This window comes from Pan paniscus, chromosome 17 (assembly GCF_029289425.2).
Source record: "Pan paniscus chromosome 17, NHGRI_mPanPan1-v2.0_pri, whole genome shotgun sequence".
Taxonomy (NCBI): domain Eukaryota; kingdom Metazoa; phylum Chordata; class Mammalia; order Primates; family Hominidae; genus Pan; species Pan paniscus.
In genome coordinates this window covers 94,504,046-94,531,403 of record NC_073266.2, presented here as the reverse complement: position 1 = coordinate 94,531,403, position 27,358 = coordinate 94,504,046, and the positions used below count along the sequence as shown (strand labels likewise).

General features: G+C 45.6%; 2 protein-coding genes across 9 annotated transcripts in view; one reads left to right on the top strand and one right to left on the bottom strand.

Annotated features, from left to right (window-relative positions):
• The window catches only part of MBP (myelin basic protein), a 129,063-nt gene extending 119,926 nt beyond the window's left edge, over positions 1–9,137 (top strand). For all 4 annotated transcript variants that reach the window (XM_014342324.3, XM_034944091.2, XM_014342323.3 and 1 more), the window contains 2 exons: positions 3,033–3,152; positions 7,502–9,137. In XM_014342324.3, coding sequence (XP_014197810.1) covers positions 3,033–3,152; positions 7,502–7,546 — 165 coding nt within the window. In that variant the 3' untranslated portion in view covers positions 7,547–9,137. The remainder of the gene's footprint in view (positions 1–3,032; positions 3,153–7,501) is intronic.
• ZNF236 (zinc finger protein 236) overlaps positions 7,997–27,358 on the bottom strand; it is a 157,684-nt gene continuing 138,322 nt past the window's right edge. For all 5 annotated transcript variants that reach the window (XM_055102380.2, XM_034944088.3, XM_055102379.2 and 2 more), the window contains one exon: positions 7,997–19,841. In XM_055102380.2, coding sequence (XP_054958355.1) covers positions 19,717–19,841 — 125 coding nt within the window. In that variant the 3' untranslated portion in view covers positions 7,997–19,716. The remainder of the gene's footprint in view (positions 19,842–27,358) is intronic.

The following is a 27,358-nucleotide window of genomic DNA, read 5'->3' as shown; positions in this document are numbered from 1 at the left end:
GCTGGTTAATACTGAAAGCAAACTTTCAAGGAAGGTTTAAAATGGCCAATTTGAAATTTCTAGTGAAAAAATTTGGTGTCTGAGCCAAATTAAAATGCCAATCATTATATTCTAACCAAACTTACAGACTTTAGTTACTAGCAAATACCAGATATGATTCTTACTGTATAAAAGTTATGATTTTAGAATAAAATGGAGGAATAACCACCAACATATTGTAGATAGGTTGTGTCTGTCTCCGAAACTGCAATGCTCTCATACGCTAGAACAGAGCCTACCTACACTTTCTGCTCAATTAATAAGCATCATATAAATGAATGAATACATTTTAAAAGAAAAACAAGGAGAAAGAACAGGAAGAAAGAACAGGAAAAGAAAACAGAAGGTGGGAAAGAGGAAGGAAGAGAAGGAGGAAGGGACAGGGCACTTGAGAGAAAGGCAAAGAAAAGATTCCATGAGGATCCCAAATCAGTCCCACACATGATCACACTGAATTATGAACTAAGATATTTACTGAAACGTTTGCCATTAATGCATATTTGACTTGCTTTTTCTGACCTAATGAATTTGCAAAACGATGACAGTCATGTAGCAAATGTACATGGACTAGTACTCACAATTAATTTTTTATTTTCTATACCAGCAGGAGACAAAGATGATAGAAGAATGAAATTCATTTTTGACCCAGAAATCCTATTTTAGCTACTGCTTTATCTGCTCTTAATTTTCTAGGAGTGGACTTTGGGGCCATCGTGCCGGATCCTCCCTGATTGTGGAGCGATGGGGGGTTGCACACAGGCCGTTCTGCCCCAGCAGCTAACAAGAAAGACCCTTGCATTCCTCCCTGCATCTCTCCCTTTTGGGTCCTACTAATGTCTGTTGAATTTCTCTTTTTTCCAAAGCAAAATCCTTCTCTGCATTTTGTCTGCTTGTCTGTTTCCCAGAGCCGCAGGACTCTCTCCTTGTCTGGAGTTCCAGAGAGCCCCCACTTTCTCTTTCTAAACTGTGTTGTGTGTTTCCTGGTACATTCTAGGTTCCCCAAAGATAAACATGACTAAGGATTCGAAAGGAGGAAAGGCCAAGCAGATTGTTAATCTGAAAGTCAATCCCCGGATTTAGTTCTCAAAAATGCTTTATTTTTGGAGAAAAGCAATAGAGTAAGACAGAAGGACTTAACGCTTGCAAGGAAGTGGCTTTCTGCCATGTAGAGCCAGGCTGGCAACCCGCCCTCTGCCATCAGGGAGGGAGCATGAACCTGGAAACCTCTGGGACACAAGAGCGAGGCTGGCTGTCCCCTCGTGTGCAGTGCTTAGACCTTCTTGCCACACATCCCGTCCCTCACTTCACTGGATAGCCCCCGAATCAACCGTTCACACGAAAGCAGCTGCCTGGTTCTGAGTGGCCATGCTCACTCCCAAGCACAGGTTGAATGAAAAGAAAACTGTGCAAGTAGCTTGTATGGTGGGAAGCCCCCAGCAGAGGCTGAGGGTGCAGCCAGGTGCTCTGGAAGCCTTGAGGCCTCTGGTGTCATCTTCCTCACCCTAAATAAGAGATGGGCTAGGTTGGTCAAGGTCCTCCCTGTCCTAAAACACTTTAATGAAATGGAAGAAAGGCTGCAGGCTGATAGAGGAGGGACAGTCTGGTTTGGTTCCCTCAAGTCTTCAGGAGAGGGCTCAAGGACAGTCTCCCATTTCTTGTTGGCAAAATGTAAAGTGCAGTCTGGACCCTGTCCATTGAGTAGAGACTCAGGAGGCCAACCAAGATCCCTGAAAAGCTAACAGCGTGGTCAGCCTTCCCACAGACAGTGCACCCACCGTGGGAGGACACTTCGCCCCCCATTGTTAACGTCCACCGCGCCCAGACTCCCACAGCGAGCTCCTTCCCTTCCTCCCCATGTTTGCAGTGGAGTTCCCACTCGAGAAGACAGCACAGTAGCAAGTAGAGGCTGGTCCTGGGACACTTGCACCCATGTGTGTCAGGAAGCCCCTGCGATCACACGGCCCATGAGGAAGCCAGAGGGGCTGCTGGGGCTGATGAGGCCAGGGCAGGGCGGCCTGCTCTTCCATAAATGACAGCTGGCACCAAAGCCCAGAGCTGGCAGCCTCCACCTGAGGAGTGGCATCTCCATGAACGGCTTGTGTTCTCGCACAACCCCATTGCGTAGATGAGGAAACTGAAGCTCAGAGAGGTTCCTGCCCTTGCCCAAGGCCACACAGCCGGATGAGCTAGAAAGGTGCTAGGAGACTCGGAGGTGGGGGAGCTGAGACGCTGTCCCGCTGCTGCCAGGATGCGGCCGCCCCCCGTGCCAGCCAGGCCTGCCTCCTCCCTCTGTCCGGCTCAGCAGCCCCGGCCTCCTGTTGCTCCCAGTCCGAGCTATGGCCAAGGGAGACTGATTCCTGCTCACCCTGGGAGAGAGCTCAGGATTTTGTCTCAAAACCTTATAAAAGATACGAGGCTCGACATTTTACTAAGGCCGAGGACTCTTGATCTCCCAGACAGATCCTAGAACCACAGGGCACATGTGACCAGAATCCAATCTGTGCAAATCAATCAGCAAAAGGCGCCCCCAGCAAAGGCGCAGGCCGGGGCCTCCGGGGACCGGCACCTACACACCGCACAGCCCCCCAGGGTCCGAGTCCTCCAAACACGTGTAGGCAGGAGCCTCCTTACCTTGATTTGCTTGATGTTTGCTAATCTTCTCTTGAACACCCCACAGCGTGAAGGTAAGCAACTGTTCCCTAAACGACTTAGATCCTTAAAATATGTGTGGTCGGGCCGCATATCTCATGAGAGAGCCTCCGCCCAAACCAGAGCCCTCCTCTCTCTGCGGCCAACACCCTGGTAGACCTGGGGGAGCAGCCTCTCCCGCCCCCACCCCCTCAGCGCGGTGCTGGCCCGTGGCTCCTGAACCACTCACCAGTCCAGTCCGGGGCCTGGGCCCTTCCCCGGGGCCCTGGTGGCAGCTCCCAGTGGCTCAAGCAGCGTGCCCAGCACCGCGGGTGGAGGCTGAGCTCCGTGGTCTTCTCTTGCAGGGGGCCGAAGGCCAGAGACCAGGATTTGGCTACGGAGGCAGAGCGTCCGACTATAAATCGGCTCACAAGGGATTCAAGGGAGTCGATGCCCAGGGCACGCTTTCCAAAATTTTTAAGCTGGTAAGGTACCCTCTGCTCAGCTCCACTGAGCGGGGACTAAGGGGTCCCAGAATCCCCAACTAAGCTGAGTACAAGGGTGGCTGCCGCCTCTGGCTCAGCCGCACTGTACCCTGGACGTGCTCTGTCCCAGCAGGCGTGCAGGGGCTCAGGTGGCATTGCCCACCCGCATTTACGCATGGATTTCCTCCGAGATGCATGTGAAGCCGGAGGTGCTTGAGGAAGGGCTGCGCCTGGGCTGGTTCAGGGGCCCTGGAGCAGGCGACTGACCTTGACTCTGGGGCAGGGCCCAGCTGGAGTCCAACTTGCTCATGCCCAGGGGTTGGGGCCCTCAGGGAGCTAAAGCAGGAGTCAAGCAGACGTGGGTGTCGGGGGGAGATCCCTGGAGCCACGGGAGGGGATGCCCAGGAGACCTCCAGGGAGTGGGGAGTGTCCCGTCGGCTCATGAGGACCTGGAACCAGACCCAGGACGAATGCCAGGCCCGCTGTTTATAAGCTCTGTCTCTGAGACTCGGTTTTCTCATCTGTAAAATGGAGGTAACCCGCCCACTCAGCTCACAAAATCGCTGTGAAAGTAAAAGGTAGTGACAAACACAAAACGCGGCTGGCAGGTGCGCGGCTCGGATTCTTTAGATAAGCAGTCACCTTTATTATTGTTAAACGTCACCCAGAAAACCCTTAACTCTTAGACAGCGGCTCTCATTAAGCAAAAGGGGAGGCACATGAAGCTCCAGGCAGGGCCGGGAGGGAACCGTGAAGCCAAAGGCTCTGGGAACCCCCAGGCACCTGCGTTTGCATTTTCATCCTGGAGGAGACCAGGCCTCTGGGGCTGCTCCCCGGGGTGCAGAGAGGAGGGATCTTTCTTGGTGTGTAACATACTCATTGATTCAGTCACCTGACCTTTGACTCCATGTATTTTTTTGAGTCTGGATGTGTGGTGTGCTCTGCCCAGCAGCTGGGATCCACATGAGCACAGACATGGTCCCCCCGCGTCCTTGGTGAGTGCAGAACCTCTGCCGTGAGCCTCGATTCTGGGAGGTTCTGGGAGGTTCTGTGGACAACAGGCGATTCAGGGCACAGCCCCTGCTCTTGAGGATAGCCGGTCTTAGGAGAAGCTTCTAATATGTGAAGTGAGCAGGGAGTAACTGAGCTGCTAAGTAAGCAGCTTTATGTCAGATGAAGTGGTAGGCAGGATCCACTCCTCAACGTAAATTCTGAGTTAAGAAAAAAATTCTCCAAATATTCAAGTCTCAGGGCCATCATGCTGTACATTGCCGCAGTTCTGGGATGTGGCCACAAGAGGGCGGAGATGAGGCTCCCCGGGGAGCAGTGTCTGAACCCAGCACTGCATTCAGGACGGCCCCGCCCCACCTGGCCAGCACGTCACCTGCCTCTGAATGAATCGCCTGGGATGCACGCCCAGACCCCTGTCTGCGCTCCGCCACAGCCTCACTGAGTCAGAATGTCCAAGGGCGAACTAGTTGTTGCTAGTTGTGATGATTTTGCAGACACCGTGCTCACCTGGGAAACACGGATTCATCCCATCTGGATAACTAATTACTCCACTACCAGCTTAAGGGCTGTTAGACACACCGGGAGAGCTGAGTGCTGGCTCAGAGTTGATGGGAGGGCCCAGATGAGTGAGGGGCCCCATTTAGCAAATATTGTCCTTGCAATATATGCAAGGCTTACAACCAGTCACTCAAAGATGCTTGCAAGGCCAGAGCTTACCAAGACCACCCTGAGGAACAGAAAGCTGCATTTAGATCTGCACATTTACTGTGTGCAAATATAACCAGTGTACTATACACATGTGTTTCCTGAAATAAGTTCAGTATTTTCCCTGAACTTTTTTGTAAGAAGCTTTTAAAAATTATTTAATTTCTGTAGAGTTCAAGGGAAGCTTCAATGTATCAAAGCAAATTTCAAATCATATGGTTGTAATTAAATTTTACTGCATAAAAAGTTCATAACTGGCCTACTATGGCCATATGGCTGAATGAGTTGACTTGGAGCAGTTCCAATAGATTAATAAATCAGCTCCCCCAGAAATGAGGGGGTCTAGAGGCAGGCAGATGGAGAGGACAGGGACTTCATAGCATTTAACGTCATTTTACCATCTTTCCTTTCTGTTCTTTTTGGTGCTGTTGGAAATCAGTAGTGAGAGGAAAACACTCAAATCTGGAAGTCTAGCGCTGTCGGTAGGAACTGGGTAGAAAAAACTATGCATGTCCCCCCATCACTCGGAAACTACATCAGAACATCACAGGAGCATCCTGTTTCCATGTGCATTAATTTCCACGAACATACATGTGAATGTTTTCCCACCTGTAGTGTTGCTGTGGAGTTGTGAGATGTCAAAGTGGAGGCAAGAGTATCTGCCTTTTGCAGTAGGCTCTGTTCTTTTCCTGTCCTGAGAGAGGAGGTCAGTCTAACCCTCACCTTGTGAGTTCAGCCTTATACTGACCTGAGCCCAGGGTGGATCAGATGCTGAGATCATGTGACTCCAAGTTGCAAGACACGTCGTAGAGAGAAGCGTGACTGTTGCATCCATGCAGGCTCTAATCCTGGCTCCTTCGGGCTGGCTGAGCTTTGGCTCCTGGGCTATAAAGAGAGGATGATAGGAACACCTACTCCAGGGGGTGCCGTGAGCACAAAAGAGAAAACGGGGAAAAACAGGTTTCCTGCATGATTAGTGCTCAACAAATTGTAGTTTCAATGATAAAAAGTAAAACCAATACACCCACCATTTTCAATGTGAAAAGGGGGCATCAAGAAAGTTAAGATTGTACCTCAGTAGGTTACCTTGCCAGAGGCTGCAGGGAACTTACTCCATTTCAGCACAGAAGCACTTTGTTTCATAGGACAGTGGTTCTACCACTTTCCAGGAAGTCCAAAGGCTGATCTCTTGGAAATGCAGCAAAAGGTGAGGTGAGTGCCAACTTCTGGGCTACTCCAGAGGGCAGCTCCAATGCCAGAGATGTTCAAGTTAAGCCAGGATCAAACAGGAAAAACCCACGCTCCCGAGGGAGAGGCTGGCCCTCGAGGGGCAGGGCCCTGCACCTGTCAGTCCCCAGGCCGGCAGGAGGCCTCCACGGTATGTGAGAAAGCTGCCTGTCTTGGGAGGGAAATCTCACTAGATGGTTCCTGAAGCGGCTTCGCAGGCTAGCATTTCATAAACGTTTTCACTTGTGAAAACAAAAATCCCTTGGGTGAGTTGTGTAAGCACAACATAGAGGCTTGTTTATAATGCTACGTATGTACTTGGAAAACCCCCCAAGAAGTCAGAACTGTCACCTTGGTCTGTTAGCTGCGTTACTTGGAAGGATTCTTGGCGTCCGCGCTCTGGTTATTTGTGTTACTGGGCAGTGTGGAAGACGTAGAATTAGATGAGGACAGTGTTGGTTCGTTGCTCATCGGCCATGGGAAAGAGCATGTTTCTTTTCTATCTTGCTTTCTGGGGGCTCTTCGCCAAAACTGATCATTTCATAAAAGAGGGGAAACCCAAGGAGAGAGACTAAACTTTGAATAAAAATTTGAATGCAAAAAAAGTGCAGTTCTGCTTTGTCAATCTAAGTGACATTCTGAGTGACCAACGCATGCCTCTTTCTAGAGGGATGGCCACGCCTGGCTACCTCCACACCGTGGGCCACAGCACACCTGTGCACCATCTCAATTAGCTGCCAACTCTCTTTTAAACATCGAAATTATTTGTCCCCCAAACGTGTAAATGCATGGTTTTAAGACCCCTTCAAGTCAAAGTTTGCAGACAAAGCTCTCTGTGCATTTGATTTGTCTGGTGTGGCAGATGAGATGGCACATAGGAGGGACGTCCCCAGGGATGGACACGTGGCTTTGCTCTTTGCTGGCGCGGCTTTGCTCTTTGCTGGCGTGGCTTTGCTCTTTGCTGGCGCGTGTAGCAAGGGGTGTGCTAGGGTCCCTCCGAAAAAGAAGTTGCTCCTGTTGTCGCTGGCAGTTCCCCTCAGCTGCCCTGGAACCTCTAGCTGACGAGAAAAAGTGCTCATTCAAAGCAAAGCAATGGAGCGGCTGCACTTTCACCCAGAGAAGTGCAGCGTTGTTTTGCAGAGCAGTGGTTATGCCAGGCACCACTCCCTGGGGCCTGGGAATCCGATTCCAGTTCTCTCTCACAGAACTGGAAATTCAATTAGCATTTGCTGAGGGAGGTCAGGAGAAATGGAATGAAAAGACCAGCTCTCCGGGGTGCCATTTCTATTAGCAGATGAGAGAGACACCCAATGGCTCAGCATCCACCCGGGACCACAGAAGAGGGGATGCTGGTGTGGGGGGACCCTGCGGCACTCTCGTCCTAACTCCTCTCTCTTCCTTTTCAGGGAGGAAGAGATAGTCGCTCTGGATCACCCATGGCTAGACGCTGAAAACCCACCTGGTTCCGGAATCCTGTCCTCAGCTTCTTAATATAACTGCCTTAAAACTTTAATCCCACTTGCCCCTGTTACCTAATTAGAGCAGATGACCCCTCCCCTAATGCCTGCGGAGTTGTGCACGTAGTAGGGTCAGGCCACGGCAGCCTACCAGCAATTTCCGGCCAACAGTTAAATGAGAACATGAAAACAGAAAACGGTTAAAACTGTCCCTTTCTGTGTGAAGATCACGTTCCTTCCCCCGCAGTGTGCCCCCAGATGCACGTGGGTCTTCAGGGGGCCAGGTGCACAGACGTCCCTCCACGTTCACCCCTCCACCCTTGGACTTTCTTTTCGCCGTGGCTGCGGCACCCTTGCGCTTTTGCTGGTCACTGCCATGGAGGCACACAGCTGCAGAGACAGAGGACGTGGGCGGCAGAGAGGACTGTTGACATCCAAGCTTCCTTTGTTTTTTTTTCCTGTCCTTCTCTCACCTCCTAAAGTAGACTTCATTTTTCCTAACAGGATTAGACAGTCAAGGAGTGGCTTACTACATGTGGGAGCTTTTGGTATGTGACATGCGGGCTGGGCAGCTGTTAGAGTCCAACGTGGGGCAGCACAGAGAGGGGGCCACATCCCCAGGCCGTGGCTGCCCACACACCCCAATTAGCTGAATTCGTGTGTGGCAGAGGGAGGAAAAGGAGGCAAACGTGGGCTGGGCAATGGCCTCACATAGGAAACAGGGTCTTCCTGGAGATTTGGTGATGGAGATGTCAAGCAGGTGGCCTCTGGACGTCACCATTGCCCTGCATGGTGGCCCCAGAGCAGCCTCTATGAACAACCTCGTTTCCAAACCACAGCCCACAGCCGGAGAGTCCAGGAAGACTTGTGCACTCAGAGCAGAAGGGTAGGCGTCCTCTAGACAGCCTCGCAGCCGCGCCAGTCGCCCATAGACACTGGCTGTGACCGGGCGTGCTGGCAGCGGCAGTGCACAGTGGCCAGCACTAACCCTCCCCGAGAAGATAACCGGCTCATTCACTTCCTCCCAGAAGACGCGTGGTAGCGAGTAGGCACAGGCGTGCACCTGCTCCCGAATTACTCACCGAGACACACGGGCTAAGCAGACGGCCCCGTGGATGGAGACAAAGAGCTCTTCTGACCATATCCTTCCTAACACCCGCTGACATCTCCTTTCGCGCCTCCCTCCCTAACCTACTGACCCACCTTTTGATTTTAGCGCACCCGTGATAGGCCTTCCAAAGAGTCCCACGCTGGCATCGCCCTCCCCGAGGACGGAGATGAGGAGTAGTCAGCGTGATGCCAAAACGCGTCTTCTTAATCCAATTCTAATAATTCTGAATGTTTCGTGTGGGCTTAATACCATGTCTATTAATATATAGCTTCGATGATGAGAGGGTTACAAAGAACAAAACTCCAGACACAAACCTCCAAATTTTTCAGCAGAAGCACTCTGCGTCGCTGAGCTGAGGTTGGCTCTGCGATCCATACGTGGCCGCACCCACACAGCACGTGCTGTGACGATGGCTGAACGGAAAGTGTACACTGTTCCTGAATATTGAAATAAAACAATAAACTTTTAATGGTATTTGCATGGGTGTCTTCTTTTGTGTTCCGGGCTGTAGCACACAGGCCCACATCAAGCGAGAGCCAGGTGTGCAGAGCAAATGTGACTCGGTGCCTCTGGGTCTTGAGGCAGGGCTGCCTGGCGGTGCCTGTTGGAGGGGGCATCCCTATCAGAGGGTCGATGGCTACTGAAGAAAGTGGAACAGAGGTAGTTGTTAGGGCACTGATTCTCTCACCAGGAAAAAAATATTTAGTGTCTCTGAAGACAAGCTTCCAAGTCTGTCTGTGTTCTGCTGTGTGGCTAGTGTACACACCCTGCAGATGTGAACCCAGGAGTCTTGGATGTGTTCCCCTTGCCACCTTTTTCTCTGAAAGCATGAAAGAGCGTGAAGCGATGTTTTACTTATAGTTGCCTTTGGTTACAAGAATTTTTCTTCAAAAAGATAGACGAAAGTCTCTTTTGTTTTTTCTTTTTCTTTTTTTTGAGACAGGATCTTACTTTGTCACCCAGGTTGGAGTGCAGTGCTGCAATCTTGGCTCACTGCAGCCTTAACCTCCCAGGCTCAAGCTATCCTCCTGCCAAAGCCTTCCACATAGCTAGGACTACAGGTACACGCCACCACACCCAGCTAAAATTTTTGTATTTTTTGTAGAGACGGGATCTCGCCATGTTGCCCAGGCTGGTCTCATCCTGACCTCAAGCAGATCTACCCACCTCAGCCTCCCAACGTGCTAGGATTACAGGCGTGAGCCACCGCACCCAGCCTTTGTTTTGCTTTTAATGGAACCACCAGTTCCCCTCCGTGTCTCAGCAGCAGCTGTGAGAAATGCTCTGCATCTGTGACCTTTACGAAGGGGAACTTCCATGCTGAATGAGGGTAGGATTACATGCTCCTCTTTCCCGGGGGTCAGAGAGCCTCAGACTCCAGCATGATAAGCAGGGTGAGAAGCTTGAGAATATGATTGCATTCATTGCAATAGCAGGAAAAACTGCCGAGGCTGGAGGCACGGCCACCTGAGCTCGCCTAGCAGGCGTGGCAGACAGAAAGCCCACGTTCACTGGCTACACTTCTCTGCCCAGACCCCTTCCAACTGAGGAATTTGGAAAATCATGCAAAGATAATTACATTTTAAAAATTGTATTCTTTTCATTGGCAAGTCTATCTTAATGTAACATATGTGGAAAATGCATTAAAAGGCAAACCAAGGGTACATCATAAGCTAGCATTCACCATGACAGTACAATACTTGGGTGAGTATTTTTAAATAAAACACAGCAAGATAGGAACTGAGCCAGGGAGCTTGTGTGCTCACTGAACGCTTGCCTGAAGTGGCCCGCCTACTTTCTCCTGAAGGTGACTGGAAATTAACTTACCAGGCTGAGAGCCAAGAGGAGGGGCTGCTGGAGCCCCAGCCTCATGGACGCAGACGCCCTTCCCCACCACCCGCGCAGCCTGTCAGGACCTTCCCCATGGCCTGCGCAGGCTGTCAGGACCACAGTCAGTCAGTAGAGGCTAGAGGGGCCATGAGGGTCTGTGGAACTGAACATAGAAAGCCGTAGTGATCACGCTTCCAACTGCCAGCCACACCCTGCCATTCAGAGCTGGCCTGCCTGTCTGTAGGGGCAGGGAATGCGTATGAAATTGATAGGGCAGCCTCTGAGCTTGGTGCATGAAGTACCTGGCATGGAGGAAATGAAATCTCTGCAGAGGGCTGATGATGAGGAGCCAGTCAAGAAGTGAGCAGAGCAGGTGCTGGTTTAGCTCAGGAGACGCCGTGATGAATGACTCTGCCTGGGCCATGAACTATAAATTGAAATTGGGATTATGTGAGAAGAAAGAACCAGGGACTGAGGGAGAAACTGCAAAACAGTGAGTGAAAAGTTCTCTCATAGCAATTTTTACAGAAGACAGCGAAGGCATCAGTTAATTTTGGGTGTTTGTTTGTTAGTCTGCTTAGGAAGCCATAAGAATACTACAAACTGGGTGGCTTAAACAACAGACAGTTATTTTCTCAGTTCTAGAGGCTGCAAGTCCAAGATGAAGGTGTCGGTTTCTGGTGAGGCCTCTCCTTCGCTTGCAGACGGCCGCCTTCTTGATGCATCCTCACACGGCAGAGAGAAGGACCTCGGGTGTCTCTTTCTCATCTAAGGACCCCAGTCTTACTGGATAAGAGCCCTGGCCTTACGACCTCATTGAACCTGAATTCCCTCCTTAAAGCCCCTATCTCCAACCTGAATTCCCTCCCTAAAGCCCCTACCTATCTATCTATCTCATCTCCAAACACAATGGCATTGGGAGTGAGAGCTTCAAAACACACATTGTGGGAGGACACAGTTCCATCCATAACAGAAATATATTTTCCCTCATGCAACAACAAATATTTTCTAAGCCACCATTTGGCAAGATGTTATAATTAAATCCAAGACTCTGCAGTACTCTTGCCTCTTTGCCAAAAAAACATAATATGAAGTGAAGCACGCTGGCATATTTCTCTATTGTGATTCCTCTATTGTAAATAGTCACTGAAATCCTAAACGATAGGATATGAAGGCAAGGTTGACCCAACAGCACAGGCAAGGCTGTGTGGCTTGTTAACCACCACAGCTCACTCCAGCACAAGATGCCGGAGCAACTTCGTGTGACCGCACCTGCCATAGAAGGAAAATGAGTGGTCTGGTTTTTCAGAAACAGCCTGATTGCAACCGGCACTCTCATCCACCTTCTAGGCACCTCCAACCTCGTCTCAGTGACGCAGGCCAGGGCTCCTCCTTCTACAGCCCCTCACCTCGACTTCCCACCACCGGGAAATGGCTTGTTTATCCAGCTCCAGAATCTTACAAGTTCCTGGAGCTCACTAACAGGTCGAGACTCAAGGGCATCCATGAAACAGTGACTCCTTCCACTACCGCCAGCACCAGCCAGGGCCCCTCCACCTCTCAGCTAAGTTCCCGCTTCTGATTTAAAGTTCATGTGAAAACTAGAGATGATCCTGAGTCGGAATCTAGCTTCCAACGTGGTGGCCAGGTTAGCTCACCAGGGGTCAGCGGCCTGCCTGCCTGCATTACCACAGGTTGTGGCAAAAGCCTTTAAGATCATGTCCCCGCCACACAGGTTGGGCAGCTTTCAGGTCTCCTGGGAGACAGTTTCATCTGTACCGTGGCAAGCAAACTTCAGAGCTATAAGCAGTACCAGGCTATGGCAAGTGTGGTGTGCTAGGAAGACACCGTCACTCAGACATGGGCAGCGCGTGAGTGGGGTCTACGGAGGCCTGCACATGGAGACGTGGGCAGCACGTGAGTGGGGTCTACGGAGGCCTGCACATGGAGACATGGGCAGCGCGTGAGTGGGGTCTACGGAGGCCTGCACATGGAGACGTGGGCAGCACGTGAGTGGGGTCTATGGAGGCCTGCACGTGAAGAGTTCTCAGTTATTGCCTTACAGCTTTTCTGTAAGCTTGAAACTGCTTTAAAAAAAAAAAGAAGGCTGAGCACAGTGGCTCATGCCTGTAATCCCAGCACTTTGGGAGGCCGAGGTGGGCAGATCACCTGAGGTCAGGAGTTCAAGACCAGCCTGGCCAACATGGTGAAACCCCGTCTCTACTAAAAATACAAAAATTAGCCAGGTGCAGTGACGTGTGCCTGTAATCCCAGCTACTCAGGAGGCTGAGGCAGGAGAATCACTTGAACCTGGGAGGCGGAGGTTGCAGTGAGCCGAGAGGATGCCATTGCACTCCAGCCTGGGCAACAGAGCAAGACTCTGTCTCAAAAAAAAGAAAAGAAAAGAAAAGGGCAAAGACTTGGCGTTACTAAAGTTGAGAAGCATGATTGAAAGGTAACTAGAAAATGTGCATGGTGAAGAGTATCTTCAGCCAGGAGCAGTGGCTCCCACCTGTACTTTCAGCTGCTCAGGAGGCCAAGGCGGGGAGATCACTTGAAGCCAGGACATTGAAACCAGCCTGGCTAACATAGCAAGACCCTGTCTCTAACAAAATAATGAAAATTAGCTGGGTGTGGGGTGTGCACTGGTAGTCCCAGCTACTCGGCAGGCTGAGGTAGGAGGATCACTGAATCCAGGAGGTCGAGGCTGCAGTGAGCCATGATCTGCACTCCAGCCTGGGTGACAAAGTAAGAGCCTAACTCAAAAATAAAAGGAGCATCTCAAGGCAGATGGCCAGCTGTTGTCCATCTCTACCCAGAACTACTAAAAAACTGGCTGAGATAACATCAAAGTGAGCTGTCTCACGTTAAATATAAGAATTTCTTTCTTATAGAGCTTGGTTACCAAGGTAACCAATGATCTCTTTGTTCTAATTACTAAAATAGTAACGTAAAACTCTCTTCATTGGCCCAGAATAATAACACTGGGGAAGCATCTGTTAATTGGTAGAAGGGGCGTGTGAGGCATCTCCGTGGATGTGCACTGTGTCATCTGTCATTCTTTCTGTAGTGCCTTAAGGGACTGAATGTTTCAAAGGTGCCAGGTCACAAGAGAAGGTCCTCAATGATGGGGGCAGCACTGTGGGCGGTGAGGAATAATCAGTAACATTTATTTTAACAACTTCCAGGCATACTGTAAGCTGAGCCAGGGCTGACCACGGTGTCAGCAGCCATGAAGCATCGCAGGTTCTCCCCACTTTCCTTTCAGGACAGCCTGCCAGCCTCCTGGCTGCTGGCAGAGGACGTGGGCTCCGGGGTGACAAAGGGGATTTCAGTCACAGTAACAGGAGTAGCCGCCAGAGGGTCAGCATTTGTTTGAACATCTGAGCCCCCAGCCCCGAAGTGGGACGCAAAGTGGGCCAGGAGATGCCTGCACACACAGTGGGTGGTGTGGTGGCGGAGGGGCCTGAGCTTGAGGAGCGGACTTTCAGCTGCTCAGGAGGCCAAGACGGGGGTCACTTGAAGTGCACCTGCCTGGCCTTTGGTACGGAGGGCAACAGTGTCTTGATTACACTGATCAGTAAGCAAGCGTCCCTTCGTGCTGGAGAAAGAGGCCATCACCATCTCCCCAGGCTGCGCTCTGTACAAACAGCCCAACAAGAGCATGTGGATATAACACAAAGAAATGCAAGGGGCCCATGCAGAGTGATTCCCAATACCATGTGGTCAGTTAACTGGGAATAGAAGTAGAAGGCAGAGCTGGAAAGAAAGAAAGAAAATCAACTAACCCCAGGGACGAGGAGCCAGGTCTAGAGAATGTGACTGGCTGGCCCAGGGACAGGCAGCCGTCAAGAGGCAGAGTTCGTCTGAGTGGGGCCCACGCCACCTCCCTCGCAGCATTGAGAGCGCACAGCACACTTGCAGGTACAAGCCTTTGCTTGTGCTTAAGGGACAGCACTCTATTCGCTATCACAGGGAGTCCAGCCTCTGGGTAAAACTCACCTGGAAAAGCACTGCCAATAGTTGAGATGATCCATCGTAGTGGGATCCAAAGCGCTTCCCTCACCCACTCTATTTCAAAATCTATCAGAGCAATATGCCTCCTACAAAGAAAGAAAGAAGCGAAAAGAACAGTAAAGCAATTTCTTACCATTCCCTCTTAGCCACATTCAGGAAGTCAACATCACTTTAATTTTTTCAGTCCAAAAATACGTGGAGTCCCTACTCAGTGCCAAGAAAACATATATTGAAATCTCTTGTTTCAACAGGATGATGACTCTCTCAATTACCAACTTCTCTAACAGTTTGGAAATGTAAGGCATAGTAAAATAGATGAATATATCTTTACAAAGAGCCCGACGACACAAAATAACTCCATGGATGCTTCTGGGAAGTCCAGGATCTGGCATCTCTCATAAACACACACGCTGATATTATGATGGATGCGCACGGCATTTCAAGTCACTCTTTAATACCTTTCAAACGAGAGAAAGCAGAGAGCAGGAATCTGGGACATCCTCCAGGATTTACATGCCGTGGGCTTGAATATGTTGCCAACTCAGCATTGCTCTATTGTGTTAAGCCATGGCAAACGTGACCTAGAGGAAGTGTCCGCCTTCAAACAGTGATAACTCACCCAAAACCCAAAGAAGTAAATATACAGGAGTTTTAAAATAATACAAAGACTATTTTTATTATTTTTAAAGCCAGCACGGTGGCTTTTGGCATCACTATCCATTTCTAATACAAAACTGGATTAAATAAATATCATCCAATGTATAAATAGATCATGAAACAATTGTGAAAAAGAGAATTCTTCTGTAATTAAAAAAAATTAACTTTAAAAATTTTCTTTAGTGGTGAATCGAGAATAAATCCCTATGTCACTTGAGAATTTGTCAATTATGATACAAATCTTGATAGAATACGTCTTCATGCTGTAAAGTGTTACACATAAAAGATGAAAAATCTCTTCTGACTGCCTGTTGCTCCTGCCATTCATACTAATCTTCATTTTTTCTTAGTTGTTAGTCATCCATATAAAGAACTGCCCCAATGCCTCTGTGTAAGGAGGGTGAGTGTGAGGGTGTGTGGGTGAGTGTGAGGGTGAGTGCGTGGGTGTGAGTGTGAGGGTGAGGGTGAGTATGTGCTCATCCGTGCATGGGGGCCTGAGGAGGGGAATCCGTTTGGACAGGGCCAGCCACCAAACAGGACATGTTGTGACAAGCCACACCATGACAAAGAACATGTCTGTGCTAGGAATATGTGGGCATCTGGCCCACGAAAAGCTCTGTGGTTCCCACTTTCTCCACAATGAAGAAGATGCCAGCTCAGTGGCCTTTGGCATATGACCTTTTCATTAGAATATGGGAAAGGTGTAGAGGCCCCAAGTACAGATACGACATTAAATTGGGTGATGTGTGTAGGTGCTTTTGAAATTTTATTCTAAAAAATCCAAAGTGCCTAAGTTACGTGAACACAGATTAAGTGACACAAAAAGAACGTTTCCTTCAGAAGTATCCGCCGCATAATCTCATCTCTGCCTCACTTACTTCCTATGCAGTAGGTCTTAGAAAAGGGATACATTCCCAATGATCAATCCTTGGATTAACTTTTTTTAGTGAGGGAAGGGCACGGTATTAATTTTGAAATAAGCTTCAGAAAAAAATGTAAGAAGCAGGCATGAGATAGCCTTAATATACACTAGAAAGCAGTTCTATATATCTTACCTATTTCCTTTAAAAATCTTATGTACATAAATCTTGAAATTGATTTACATGCCAAACTATTTTATCTTGAATATTTCCAAACATAAATCTGTGTGATGGTCATTTCATGTTAAAATGTGTATCTTAATGAGTTACAAATATTCTTCTAAAATGAGGAAAACCCACAGCAAGAAAAGAAATCCACTTCTACTTTTAAGAATTGTGTACCTGTGCTGACACAGGCGTCTCTTGTAATAAATGTGATATGAGTTCAAAAGAAAACACAGAACACTAGCTATAATTTCAAAGATCAAGTTTCCTTAAAATATTACAACAGGGGAGTAGAAAATATGCACGAAGGAAACATCCCCTAGTTAAGTGCCAGACAAGCACTGATGTTCATGTCCCACCAGCAGAACACTGTCAGGAAGAGGAGAGCGGCGTTTGATGAGCCTCCCACTGACCTGGCTGCAAGCTGTCAGATGCCATGTCATAGCATTTCTTCTATTTAGATATTTTCTAAGTGCCTCAAGTTTTTCAAAGGGGAAAAAGTAGAGCTTGATGGGGGTGGGGTAGCATTTCAATCTGCATGTTTGAAAACATGTCTTCATTTTCATCTATTGCCATTCTATGGAAACGCAGCCGCTTGGGCATTATCTAGCAGGTGGGACTCCACACATGCTACGTGCCTCCTGCTTCCTCAGTACCTGCACCCCACCTTCACGTTCAGTATCTTTGCAAAGGCAATTCATTCTTTCAGCTTCAGTGCTTCATGGTTACTTGAGCACACAAGCAGGATCAAAACACTCAGGAACTTTCAAAAGGTTCCTCAATGACTGGGTGCCGTTGAATAAAGCAGCAAATGAAAGGGAACAGGAACAGTTCTGACACATGCACAGGGCACTGTGCTGACGCCCACGGCTCGCTGTCGCGGAGCCATGCCCTGATTTTGAAAGTCTGAAGCCTTTCCAGTGGACACTGCAGGGGTAAACGCCTCTGAACTTCACAGAGGTAAAGGAAAATACCACTAAAGTTTTCTCTTAAAAATATCGGAACTTGAAATTAATTTACATGCCAAACTGTTTTATCTTAAATATTTTCAAACGAAAAAAATTAATCACATTTCCTAACTTCATCTTTTATTTATAGTTATTCCAAAGCAGATATGCTATGATGAGATAGTTCTAAAAATACAGTTCTTTATCCTCAAAACCCTGGTTATACATGAGGCCTAGAAATCTCTTTTCTAGAATTTTTAAAACAACCAGTAAAATATAAAGATCAACCTGCACCCCACAAAGATTCAAGTAAAATTATGTCTTTTCAAAACCTTATATTTTCAAGGAATGTTCTGCAAAAAAAGCAGCTTTTATAATTAGGAAGTAAATCAAAATAATACATAAAATGTCTTGTGTTTGCTAATAAATTGAGAAAAGACACAAAATTGAATTATTGATATTTTCTTTTTCTTTAACCAAAATAAAAGTAGGCTCTAGATTCACCTGTTAAGGCCTTAAACAGTCAATTAACCAATACAATTCACCAAACTAGCTTTCTATACAATTAGGAATTAAACAACCCCTTTTAGAGATGTCCTGAGATGACATTTAATGCTAAAATCAAAATAAATAACCCAGCAAGAACAAAAGTTTAAAATTCCAATAATTTCCACTTTGGGGATATTTTTTCACCAAAATTAATCAACATTTCTAAAATATTTCAATACAAAATTATAAAATAAAAAGTGCATTAAAAGCAGAACCTTTAAAACTCTAGCACAATTACAGTTATTCTGCATATGCGGCTACAGCCAGGTTTACACACTGACATTCAAGGAAGGAAACCTCCGGATTGGTAAGAAGTCCAGTATCACAAGAATAAGTCAAATAAGGCTTTTCTTTTTCTTAAAAAAATATACAATACACAAAGCAGTTTGGAAAAGAAGTAATATTATTTAACAATTTTCTGACTTAAATATCTTCACGTAACAAAAGTTTTCATATCACCATCAATATTACTTATATACATATGCCAAAAGTGAACAACAACAACAAAAAAATCAAAAGATGCCGTTTCAAAATAACAGTAAAATGTCTATTTCTTTAGGAATCTGAAATGAGCTCCTCTCTTAATATACAAAGTCCATACAATATTTATAATAAAACTACTCTCTTCTGAAACCAAGGAGGCAATGAGAGAAAATAAAGGCAATTATTTTTCAGGAAAAAAAAAGTAAAACCCAGCTTTATATGACAATGAAAAAGATATCCATTTATGAATAAAATGAATACAATACTGATCTGAAGTGCTCGTGGGGAGGTGAAACTGACGCTCTTTCTGCAATTAGGACTAGTACTTATATTTACAAAATATACTGTTCAGCCACACAGAGGCCCATATATCTGTCTATGTACATATGTATTTATATATAGAACATATAAATAATTTCAAAGGAAAAATTAACATGAAGTAAAGAACCTTCCATCTTTGGAATGCTGTAGGAATGGCGTGCACGCACTCTGCCCAGCACGGGTGGGATTTGGTTTGGGACATGTTTTAGGTGGCACCATTGACGATACTAAAGAATTCCCTGAAATCAAAAATACATCTGTTTATGCACGAAGAGAAAGTCATGGGGTTTTTACGGATTCTTGGCCTTAAGCTACAGATATGCTTCTTATTTGCTGGGGTGGACAGGGCCATGGTTGCTTGCTCCTTGCAGACGGTTCTGTGGTTTCCTACCTGCGATGTATGGCTTGTGCTTCTGCAATTATGTAACCCTGGACCTGAACACAGATTGATGCGGTAAGTGTGTCGCCAGCCCGTGTGGACAGCTGAATCCTTATTGGTGGGTCAGGTTTACTCGAGTCCCCATGTTGAAGCCCCAGATACTGCATTCTTGTAACTAATGATTAAACATTTGTCATGGAGAGAATTGGTCCAGCCATCTCTCAAGGTATCGGTTATATTAACTTATGGTAGACTGAAAAGAGTCCATTTTGACTAATTTTCAAAATGCACAGAGAAAAGAGTGGAAAAAACTTCCCTGTGTGTTGTAACATTTTTTTTCTGAACTTCATGCCTCAATCTTACGCTTGCTTTGTAAGCTATGCTTCTTATAACCAGAAGCATGAAGGAAAATCTGACATACTTTTTCCCTGTTAGCGTTTTTGTCTTTGCTAATACAAAGAAATCACACTACAATGATAGTAAGACCCAGTTAATTGCTTCGTGAACTAGACACACTAGCCACGGAGGAGACTGAGGAGGAAACTGCCTACGGTAGTACCTGAGTTCAGTGATTTGTAGACAAAAGAGAACAACGCGGTGACACTTTTCCCAGTTTTTTTTCCCTTTGAGTCTCTGAAAGACAATGATTCTTTAGATAATTTTATAGCTAAAAAACTATTGTAGCATTTTTAACACTTGAAGCTTTAAAACAGAGATTCCAAGTGCTTTGCTCTTCACAAAATGTAACTTCAGAAACATTCTTAAAGGTGTACTTCCGACTCGCATCAGAAGACGTGGGTGAGGGTCTGCCACTCGCCGGCAGCCTCCTGCACCACCTCCTCCAGGTGGAGGGTCCGGCTCAGCTCCTCCCCATCCTGCTCCGGGTGACCTGCGGACTCCTGCAGAGCTCCTGTTATGCAGACAAAGAAAACACAAGCAGCCTCAGACCTTCCAGAGCACAAAATGATTCCCATTTAAATAAAGACTTTCTGGTAGAAAGAGACAAGGAATTTCTAAAGTAATTTGCTTTTCATTCCAATGAAAAAAGAGTAATTTGAGCTGCAGGTGAAACAACTCTGCCGGCAGGACAGTAGTTACTGTTATGAGTATGAACGCACACACAGCACTGGTGATATGAGTGCACTCCTATGACAGCTACATTAACACAGCATCAGGAATGAGCAATAACCAACACACATGATTTCTATAATAAAAAGGAAAGCAGGAAGCACTACAGTGTAGATGTTAAAGAGAAAAATTACCCCTTTTTCCTTCCTCAAAAACTCCCCACAATAATAGTGTTCTGCCCTCGGGTTCCCTACACTGAAAGCCGTCGAGCTCCCCTCACAAAGTACCGCACCTCAAACAACCAAAGAACACCTGCAAGCCTCACAGAGCACACCACCACCTCCAACACCAAATCACAAATCTCACAGATCACATCACCACCTCCAACACCAAATCACAAATCTCACAGATCACATCACCACCTCCAACACCAAATCACAAATCTCACAGATCACACCACCTCCAACAACCAAATCACAAATCTCACAGATCACACCACCTCCAACAACCAAATCACAAATGTCACAGATCACACCACTTCCAACAACCAAGTCACATAACTCAGAGCACACCACCTCCAACAACCAAATCAGAAATCTTACAGATCACACCACCTCCAACAACCAAATCACAAATGTCACAGATCACACCACCTCCAACAACAAATCACAAATGTCACAGATCACACCACCTCCAACAACAAATCACAAATGTCACAGATCACACCACCTCCAACAACAAATTACAAATCTCACAGATCACATCACCAACAAACAAATCACAAATCTCACAGATCACACCATCTGCAACAACCAAATCACAAATCTCACAGATCACACCATCTCCAACAACCAAAAATAAGTCTCATGGATCATATCAACTTCACCAACCAGATGACAAATCTCATGGAGCACACCACCTCCAACAACCAAATCACAAATCTCACAGATCACATCACCTCCAACAATCAAATAACACATCTCACGAATCACATCACCTCCAACAACCAAATAACACATCTCACGAATCACATCACCTCCAACAACCAAATAACACATCTCACGAATCACATCACCTCCAACAATCAAATAACACATCTCACGAATCACATCACCTCCAACAACCAAATAACACATCTCACGAATCACATCACCTCCAACAACCAAATAACACATCTCACGAATCCCATCACCTCCAACAACCAAATAACACATCTCACAGATCACACCACCTCCATCAAATAACACATCTCACGAATCACATCACCTCCAACAATCAAATAACACATCTCACGAATCACATCACCTCCAACAACCAAATAACACATCTCACGAATCCCATCACCTCCAACAACCAAATAACACATCTCACGAATTACATCACCTCCAACAACCAAACAAACCACAGATCTCACAGAGCATACCACCTCGAACAATCAAATCACACCCGCAAAATGCATGGAGCACACCAAGGGGTCTACTCAGACTTTAACATTTCTAGTTCCTTGCATAGCTACTGCCACCCTCTGAAACCTAGTCTAGGCCATCTATTGTCATTCCTTCCTCAGAGATGGATGCCACTGCTAGATTCTGTGTAGGAAACAAAGGTGAACAAGAGACAGACAAGCAGTAGGATCACACCCCAATATCCATACTCTGAAGGGCATGAACGTTAGCGAATCAAGAGAGAAACCAAGGCCCACGTGTTGTCTGTGCCAGGTCAACAGGATGCAGACAGGAGCAGTTGGTGCAGATTCTGTTTGCTCTGTGCCCCTGAGCACCGAGACAGCACCTGAACTGCATGCTGCAGGAAAAGGGGCTTCCAGACATGCTGTGAAGACAGACAGAGATGCTATTCTGGGCCTCTGACTGCCCAGGTGCTGAAGGCCCCTACAGAAAGCTCTGTCCAGTGAGAAACGAGCTGCTCAGAAATGCTGCGCTTGCTCAGGTTCTGGGCTGCCATTTTACTCCAATAAATTTCTGTGGCCTTGCCAAAATATAAATTTAATCTAATCAAATTCTGTGTGTGTGTGTGTGTGTGTGTGTGTGTGTGTGTGTGTGAAGGGGGGGCAGTCCATAGCCAACTTCAACAACTGCAAACACTAACTATTAAAGTAACAAAAGCACAGGCTTCCAGAGATCATGGCGGATGGGAGGCAGGACTAGACTGCTCCTCCGACTCAAAGGGACAGAGCAGCATGAGGAGGCTCGCATTGTGAATTTTTGCTCCCGAACAACTAGGGGAATAAATCAGGAAACCTGAGAGGGCCCACAGACTCTCTGAAGGAAGTGGATTGCTCCTGCAGGACCCAGGAGACACCCCAAATACTCAGCCACAGCAAGACCCGCCCAAGGAGAGTCTGAGCTCAGACACGCCTAGCCCAGCCCCCACCCAATGCTCCTTCTCTACCACCCCGGGAAGCAGGAAGCGAAGGCAAAGGGCATATACTCTTGGGAGGTCCAGGGCCCCGCCCACCGCCTGTTCCTCCCTTTACTACCACAGCTGATGCTCTCTGGAAAGCACCACCTCCAGGCAGGAGGCGAACCAGCACAAAAATAGAGCATTAAACCACCAAAGCTAAGAACCCTCACAGAGTCCATTTCACCCCCCTGCCACCTCCACCGGAACAGGCACCGGTACCCATGGCTGAGAGACCATGAATGGTTCACATCACAGGACTCTGTGCAGACAACCCCTAGTACCAGCCCGGAGCCGGGTGGACTTACTGGGTGGCTAGACCAAGAAGAAAGGTAACAATCACTATAGCTCTGTTCTCAGGGAGCCACAGCCATAGGAAAAGGCGGGGAGTACTATATCAAGAGAACCCCGTAGGACCAAAGAATCTGAACAACAGCCTTCGGCCCTAGACCTTCCCTCTGACAGAGCCTACTCAAATGAAAAGGAACCAGAAAAACCAACTCTGGTAATATGACAAAACAAGGCTCTTTAACACCTCCCAAAAATCACACTAGCTCACCAGCAATGGATCCAAACCCAGAAGAAGTCCCTGATTTACCTGAAAAAGAATTCAGGAAGTTAGTTATTAAGCTAATCAGGAAGGTACCAGAGAAAGGTGTAGCCAAAGGTAAGGAAATCAAAAAAATGATATAAGAAGTGAAGGGAGAAATATTCAATGAAATTGATAGCATAAATAAAAAACAAGGAAAACTTCAGGAAACAATAGACATACTTATAGAAATGCAAAATGCTCTGAAAAGTCTCAGCAATAGAATAGAACAAGTACAAGAAAGAAATTCAGAGCTCAAAGACAAGGTCTTCGAATTAACCCAATCTAACACAGGCAAAGAAAAAAGAATAAGAAAATATGAACAAAGCCTCCAAGAAGTCTGGGGATTATGTTAAACGACCAAACCTAAGAATAATCGGCATTCCTGAGGAAGAAGAGAAATCTAAAAGTTTGGAAAACATATTTGGGGGAATAATCGAGGAAAACTTCCCCGGCCTTGCTAGAGACCTAGACATCCAAATACAAGAAGCACAAAGAACACCTGGGAAATTCACTGCAAAAATATCATTGCTTAGTCGCATTGTCATCAGCAACAGCAGCTAAAAAAGACAGAGGGACATTACATAATGATAAAAGGCGTTGTCCAACAGGAAAATACCACAATCCTAAACATACATGCACCTAACACTGGAGCTCCCAAATTTATAAAACAATTACTAATAGATCTAAGAAATGAGATAGACAGCAACATAATAATAGTGGGAGACTTCAATACTCCACTGACAGCACTAGACAGGTCATCAAGACAGAAAGTCAAAAAAGAAAAAGTGGATTTAAACTATACCTTGGAACAAAAGGACTTAATAGATATATACCTAACATTCCATCCAACAACTGCAGAATATACATTATATTTAACAGCAGATGGAACTTTCTCCAAGACAGACCATATGATAGGTCACAAAATGAGCCTCAATAAATTTAAGAAAATTGAAATTATATCAAGCTCTCTCTCAGACCACAGTGGAATAAAACTGCAAATAAATTCCAAAAGGAACCTTCAAAACCATGCAAATACACAAAAATTCAATAACCTGCTCCTGAATGATCATTGGGTGAAAAATGAAATCAAGATAGAAATTAAAAAATTATTCGAACTGAACGACGATAGTGACATAACCCTTCATAACCTCTGGGATACTGCAAAGGCAGTGCTAGGAGGAAAGTTCGTAGCCCTAAATGTCTACATCAAGCCTGAAAGAGCACACACAGACAATCTAAGGTCACACCTCAAGGAACTAGAGAAACAAGAACAAACCAAAACCAAACTCAGCAGAAGAAAGGAAATAACCAAGATCAGAGCAGAACTAAATGAAATTGAAACAAACAAAAGATAACTGAAACAAAAAGCTGGTTCTCTGAAAACATAAATAAAATTGATAGACCACTAGCAAGATTAACCAAGAAGAGAGGAAATCCAAATAAGCTCAATAAGAAGTGAAATGGGAGCTATCACAACTGACACCACAGAAATATAAAAGATCATTCAAGGCTACTATGAATACCTTTACACATATAAACTAGAAAACCTAGAAAGATGGATAAATTCCTGGAAAGATACAACCCTCCTAGCTTAAATCAGGAAGAATTAGATACCCTGATCAGACCAATGACAAGCAGCAAGATTGAAATAGTAATTTAAAAATTACCAACAAACCAAAGTCCACAACCAGATGGATTCACAGCAGAATTCTACCAGGCATTCAAAGGAGAATTGGTACCAATCCTTTTGACAATATTCCACAAGACAGAGAAAAAGAGAACCCTCCCTAAATCATTCTATGGAGCCAGTATCACCCAAATACCAAAACCAAGACAGGACATAACCAAAAACAAAACTATAGACCATTATCCCTGATGAACATAGATGCTAAAATCCTTAACAAAATACTAGCTAACCGAATCCAACACATATCAAAAAGATACTCCACCATATGATCAAGTGGGTTTCATACCAGGGATGCAGGAATGGTTTAACATATGCAAGTCGATAAATGTGATACACCACATAAACAGAATTAAAAACAAAAACCACATGATCATTTCTACAGATGCAGAAAAAACATCAGACAAAATCCAGCATCACTTTATGATTAAAACTCCCAGGAAAATCGGCATACAAGGGACATACCTCAATAATAAAAGCCATCTATGACAAACCCACAGCCAACATAATACTGAATGATGAAAAGTTAAAAGCTTTCCCTCTGAGAACTGAAACAAGACAAAGATGCCCACTCTCACTACTCCTCTTCAACACAGCAGTGGAAGTCCTAGCCAGAGCAATCAGAAAAGAGAAGGAAATCAAGAGCATCCAAATCAGTAAAGAGGAAGTCAAACTATCGCTGTTTGCTGATGATATGATTGTTTACCTAGAAAACCCAAAAGACTCTTCCAGAAAGCTCCTAGAACTGATGAAAGAATTCAGCAAAGTTTCCAGATAAAAAATTGATGTAAAGAAATCAGTAGCTCTTCTATACACCAACAGCAACCAAGCTGAGAATCAAATCAAGGAGTCAACCCCTTTTACAATAGCTGGAAAAAACAAAACAAAAACAAACAAACAAACAAAACCTTAGGAATACACCTAACCAAGGAGGTAAAAGACCTCCACAAGGAAAACTACAAAACACTGCTGAAAGAAATCACAGATGACCCAAACAAATGGAAACACATCCCATGCTCATGGTTGGGTAGAATCAATATTGTGAAAATGGCCATACTGCCAAAAGCAATCTACAAATTCATCGCAATTCCCATCAAAATACCAACATCATTCTTCACAGAATTAGAAAAAACAATTCTAAAATTGATATGGAATCAAAAAAGAGCTCACATAGCCAAAGTAAGACTAAGCAAAAAGAACAAATCTGGAGGCATCACATTACCTGATTTCAAACTATACTATAAGGTCATAGTCACCAAAACAGCATGGTAGTGATAAAAAATAGGCATACAGACCAATGGAACTGAATAGAGAACCCAGAAATAAACCCAAATACTTATAGCCAACTGATCCTCAATAAGGAAAACAAAAACATAAAATGGGGAAAGGACACCCTTTTCAACAAACAGTGCTGGGATAATTGGCTAGCCACATGTAGGAGAATGAAACTGGAACTTCATGTCTCATCTTATACAAAAATCAACTCAAGATGGATAAAAAAAACTAAGACCTGAAACTATAAAAATTCTAGAAGATAAAGTTGGAAAAACCCTTCTAGACATTGGCTTCGGCAAGGACCAAGAGCACAAAAGTGAATGCAATAAAAACAAAGATAAATAGCTGGGACTTCATTACACTAAAGAGCTTTTTTTATGGCAAAAGGAACAGTCAGCAGATTAAACAGACAACCCACAGAGTGGGAGAAAATCTTCACTATCTATACATCTGACAAAGGACTAATATCCAGAATCTACAACGAATTCAAACTAATCAGTAAGAAAAAAAACAAACAATCCCATCAAAAAGTGAGCTAAGGACATGAATAGACAATTCTCAAAAGAAGATATATAAATGGCCAGCAAACATATGAAAAAATGCTCAACATCACTAATGATCAGGAAAATGCAAATCAAAACCACAATGTGATACCATTTTACTCGCGCAAGAATGGCCATAATCAAAAAATTAAAAAAAAATAGTACACGCTAGCATGGATGTGGTGAACAGGGAACACTTCCACACTGCTAGTGGGAATGTAAACTAGTACAGCCACTATGGAAAACAGTGTAGAGATTCCTTAAAGAACTAAAAATAGAACTACCATTTGATCCAGCAGTCCCACTACTGGGTATCTCTACCCAGAGGAAAATAAGTAGAATCTTTTTCATTGTATGAAAAAGACACTTGCACACGCATGTTTATGGCAGCACAATTCGCAACTGCAAAAATGGGGAACCAAACCAAATGTCCATAAATCAACGAGTGGATAAAGAAACTGCGGTATTTATATACATAAATACACACACACACACACAATGGAATACTACTCAGCCATAAAAAGGAATGAATTAATAGCATCTGCAACCACCTGGATGAAATTGAAGGCCATTATTCTAAGTGAAGTAACACAGGAATGGAAAACCAAACATCGCATGTTCTCACTCATAAGTGGGAGCTAAGCTATGAGGATACAAAGGCAAAAGATTGACACAATGGACTTTGGGGACTCGGGGGGAAAGAATGGGAAGGGGGTGAGGGATAAAAGACTATAAACAGGGTGCAGTGTACACTGCTCAGGTGATGGGTGCACCAAAATCTCACAAATCACCAGTACAGAACTTACTCATGTAACCAAACACTACCTGTTCCCCAATAACCTATGGAA